We start from the raw sequence: 5171 nt of genomic DNA on the forward strand, positions 1-5171 counted from the left end.
GTCTGTGTCAGCTAGATGAGAATTATAGCAAAGAGCAACATGTATCAGAATAGACCACTACTATTAATAACCAGCTATATTCATAAAATAATATTTTATGAAAAGCTAGTGAGACTTAGGGTAGAAAAATGAAGAACCCAATGTTCAGAAAAAGATAATTTATTCATGGTTATGCTAGTAAATAGTGAGGTTAAAAGCCAATTCTTCAGCTCCTAGCTTAGAAGAATTTAGACCCAGCAATGAACAAATGAACTCTAGAGAATAAAAAAGAGAGTCAAGGGATTGCTGCAGGACAGTTTTGATTAACCCCTTCCCCAACAATATTTTTGTTAAAAACGTTTCTTTTTCAGACTAATTTTTTTATTTTGGTTCTATATAGTATTTTTGATGCTGGTTATGAAAACAGTTTGTAACTCGTCTTCCTATAAACCATATTTTTTTACCATATTTTCTTAGTATACTCGTCGACGACTGAAAAAGAACATTTTGTGAAAACGAGTATACACGTTTCTGCCGGGGAAGGGGTTAAACGGGTAATCTTGTTTAGACAGATAGGTCTGTGGACTAAAACATCCACTCTTCAGGGTAAAAGGATTTTGAAAGGATTTCAGGAGGAACTAAAAATGAGATCTATCAAAGCAGCCTTCAGTACAAGAGAAATTTAGAAGAAAAGGCATCACACCGAATTACAATGAAAATGACTCGCAGTGAGTCACACATGCAGTGAGACACACACACTGAGTCACACGCACAGCTAATATACAGGCAAAGGGTCTTTCTCTGGGTCCCTTTCGTGGATCTTGGTTACCTAAGGAGATGCCTTAAAGAAATGCTTCCGTTGACATTACCTTACAGTAGACAGGTGGCCACTTCCCTGGGTTTGGATGGATGAACCTATAAAGGTTTTGTAGCACAGTTGCTTGGTCACATCCAGATTCAAAGTTTGAAATGGGAATCTTGTGACTCGAATCACCTGAAGGAAATAAAGAGAAGGCAGGAGTTCAAAACTTGACTAAGACAAATGTTACAAAGCAGGCATGAAAGAAAGTAGGAAGAAAGGAAGATAGTGGGTGCCTCATGTTGAGCACTGAACCAAGCCTGGTTAGATTAGGGACTTCAGCTGTCTTATCCCCCCCCCCATCTCCCTTATTAGGTAGGGGATACACACAGAAAAGAGACAGCTGCGGTCGCAGAAGAAAGCACCACAGCGCCCCCTTATCCAGTTTGCTTTCCGCAGTTTACCTGCTTCAACTGTGATCTGAAAATATTTAATGGAAAATTCCCTAAATAAACAATTCTTTAAAGTTTTAAATTGAGCACCATTCTGAATAGTGTTATGAAAATCACAATGTCCCTCTCCGTGCCACCCAGGGCGAGACATCCCTTTGTCCTGGGTCTCCACGCTGTAGACGTTAACTACCCCTTAGTCACTCAGCAGTCCAAGTTACCAGATTGACTGTCACCGTGCCAGTGCTGTGTTCGCGTGCCCCTATTTCACTTAAGGACAGCCCCAACGCACAAGAGTGGTGACGCTGCGATTCGGATCTGCCACAGAAGCCGGAGAGGGCTTCCTTTATGTGAAAAGGTGAAAGTTCCCAACTAAATAAGAAAAAAGTTGTATGCTAAGGTTGCCAAAATCATAAGAATGAATCTCCTATCCGTGAAATGGCAAAGAAAAAAATCATGAAGAAGGCTAAGCCAGTACAATAAGATATTCTGAGATAGACCACATTCACAGAACTTGATTAGTCTATAGTTCTGACTGTTGTTTTATTCTTACTGTTATTAATCTCTTAGTGTGCCTAATTGATGTTACACTTTATCCCAGGTTTGTCTTAGAGAAGAAACACAGTATATAGAGTTTAGAACTCTGCAGTTTCAGGCATCCACGGGGAGTTCAGACAGGTCCCCTGCGGACAAGGGGGGATGGCTGTGTTAACAGCTGGCAGTAGAGTGAGAACTGAAACCCAGGTTTGTGAAGTGACTGAGCCTCAGTGTCTTCACTATTTCATTAATCTGTTTGTTAATAAGGCCACAGAACTTAACAATAATGACCACTTTTTCAAAGTTGTAAGAAGAGTTCCACTTCCAGCAAAAAAATGGACCAAGTAACTCAGACCAAACTTGCCACAGAGATGTAAAGTGCTTGGGGACACCAAGAGCACATCCAGCGGCAAGGAATTATTAGAGCAGGTGGAAGTGAAGACTCCAGAGCACAGAGCCTTGCTGTGGGGCGTGGCCCTGGAGTCGTGCCAATTCCAGAAGAGGGAGGTGACTGGTGGGAAGTGCCAATTCACTGCTTTGGGGGCCTGGCGAGCTAGCGAGGCCCCAGGTGTCTAGAAAAGGCAAACAGAAATCCTCTTCAAGGAAAAGGAACATCAGTATAAGCCTCAAATTACTTTAAAATCACACTTTTTTCAATGATTTACCAAGTACACAAAGAAACAAGAATCAGAACCAAAACAGAGTGGTAGAGAGAGATCCAAAAATATTCCAGATTCTGAAGTGATTGGACAGATTTTAAACAATCATGTTTATATCTGAGATCAAATTACAAATTCAGCATAAAACTGAAAACTATGAAAAGGATACAGACGTTCAACTTCTGATCACAGCAGAGTAGGAGAAAGCTGGACCAATGAGACACCTGCTTGAAAGCCCTGAGAGGTACAAATGGGTGAGGAAAGACGGGCCCAAGGCCTCGGAAAGAAGGCCTGGAGCTGACCTGGTCACTTGGCATTTACTGATTCCAGAAGAAGAGGGTCAGAGGCTGGGACACTGAGTTTTCGACAGACCCAGAGCTAGTAAGAATTAAAAGTAATGCTCTGGTGTCACTGTGTTTATAAAGTGTTTGTAATAAAAATATCCAGTTGTCTCCCAGCTTCCATTGTTTATGCTGTGAAGTCAACTATAAATTTCACCAATGATCTTTTGATGGTAATCTGCCCACCTTTCCCCCTTTTTAGTAAAGATCAACTAGAAATAGACTGACTCTCATCAGGTCTGAAACCAGTTTTAATCCTGAAATTGGATTAAGGCCATCAGATTAAGGCCAGCCTTGGGACAGAAACAACATCTTTGGGGAGAAAAAAACAACATTATTTATACTGTCCAGCACTCAATGAAAAATAACCAGACACATGAAGAGATCTGATAACTTGATTGAACATCAAGGTAACCAACAGACTATAAAAATAGACCCCAAAAGGGAAAAAACCTCTGTATCAGGGTTATCAGACGTAAGACATTAAAATAACGAGGCTTATTATATTCAGGAAATAAAAAAATGATAATTTTAGCAGAACCATTAACAAGAACCAAATGTAAATTCAAAGATTGAAAACACATTCCTTAAGACTACAGAATAACCTTAAACTACAAGATCAGGTAAATTAACCGATTTCCACCTTTAACGTGAATGCACAAAGGTCACGAATAAAACTTTCTGGTAAAGTTTTATTTTTATATCCAGACTTTACTCCATATGGAATCGACTTGTTTATGGTGTGAGGTAGATTCAGTGTATCCCTCTCTACACCCCATGTGGATAATCAGTTATCTCAGCCTCCCTTATTGAATACCAGTAATCAATGTACTCTCTGATATGCAGAGTATACTCCTGTACCACACACAAATCTTTTTGGTATTTCATTCTGCTCTATTGGTCTGCTTGTTTTTTGGTGTTCATATCATACTGTTTATGGAAAAACTCAAAGGACACCACCAAAAATGAATCTAAAACACTCATTTACCTTTATAAGTATTACAAAATAGCTGTTTACAGATTTAAAGAACATTTTTATAATTTCAAACACTTTCCAATATAAATTTAAAAATAAATCTATTATCCCAATTTTCATTCTAATCAAACAGGAACCTGGTTAAAATCTAGTTTCTAGAAAATAGTTTAGGTTCAAGAGCTGAGGTATACAGTCATGTCCTTTGCTGAAAACTTGAAAATAAAAACCTGATTTCCTCATCTAAAAGTTAATTCAGAGCTCCTTTGTGTGTTTAACACCATCATTCTGTCATTTTTGAAACATCATCTCTTTTTCTTCATTCTGAAAGGTCTCCCTGTAAATTCCCATAAACCTAGATAATCTGATACCTCCTAAAAGACTTACCTACGTATCTGGCCAGTAAAAGCAGCCAATCTCAAAGCCAAAGGCAGAAAATAAAAACACAACCCCCATAAAGGAAAAGGGATATTATACTACAAAGTGTATATAACTTTAAAGTTTTTAAGGATCATTTACACATCTACCACTTTTATGAAGAGTCTCCAACAACTAAAAGTTATTTTTCAACTGACATTTCATGTATCTGGTAAAAGCAGTTAAGTCTTAACCAGGAACACACACATATATTCATTCAATGCCTAAAATGTACCCCACTCTTTTATACTTACTTGCAGCCTGACAATGAAACCGAAATCCTCGTGGAATTTCACCTGTAATACAAAATATTTTGCTGAGAAGAGCAGAAATCTGGCAGCTCTGTGGTTATCTTACAGCAATAATATTCCACAGGACAACCAAGTCATAACATAGGTGGGTAACTGTTATTGCTATGTAAAAATACAAGATAGTAAACCTATTTCATCATGGGTTTTTTAACCAAAGGTATGATGGCCATCAAAAATTTTTGTATTTTTGTCAAGCTACTTCAAAAAGCAAATTATTCCTTACTGAGAAAGAAATCTTAGGTAAAGAACACTTGGCCCTGGCAAGTACTGCTCAGTGGGTTGAGCATCATCCCATGCACGGAAAGGTGACTGGTTTGATTCCCAGTCAGGGCACTTGCCCAGGTTCCAGGCTTGATCCCAGGTCGGCGTGCATGTGGGAGGCAGCCAATGGATGTTTCTCTCTCTCTAAAATCAATAAAAACATGTATTTTTTAGAAAGAACACTTGTGCTAAAGGGTCTGAGCTCAGGGTCCAGGAATGGACCTCAGGGGTTCATGAGGTCCTTGAGTTTAGGTTCTCTGAGCAAAGAGTCTTCAAGCTCGAGCTTTCTCATGTTTTGCAACTATATAAAGTAGTCATTGGCTTGTCTTAAGCAGAAACTCTCAGTAGGAGGATTCGGTTTTCTGTCATCTAGAAACAAGAAAACGTGCTGGGCATCTTAATAAACGTAAAAGCAACTGAAAAAACTGAGGAAGAAGCTCTTCTT

General features: G+C 38.9%; 1 protein-coding gene across 1 annotated transcript in view; it reads right to left on the minus strand.

Moving 5' to 3' along the window:
- The window catches only part of MAEL (maelstrom spermatogenic transposon silencer), a 16255-nt gene that overhangs the window by 6878 nt on the left and 4206 nt on the right, over positions 1 to 5171 (minus strand). The window contains exons 5-6 of the mRNA XM_006764216.2: positions 4409 to 4450; positions 849 to 973 (exon numbers count right to left, since the gene is read on the minus strand). Coding sequence (XP_006764279.1) covers positions 849 to 973; positions 4409 to 4450 — 167 coding nt within the window. The remainder of the gene's footprint in view (positions 1 to 848; positions 974 to 4408; positions 4451 to 5171) is intronic.

Source organism: Myotis davidii, unplaced genomic scaffold (assembly GCF_000327345.1).
Source record: "Myotis davidii unplaced genomic scaffold, ASM32734v1 scaffold401, whole genome shotgun sequence".
Taxonomy (NCBI): Eukaryota; Metazoa; Chordata; class Mammalia; order Chiroptera; family Vespertilionidae; genus Myotis; species Myotis davidii.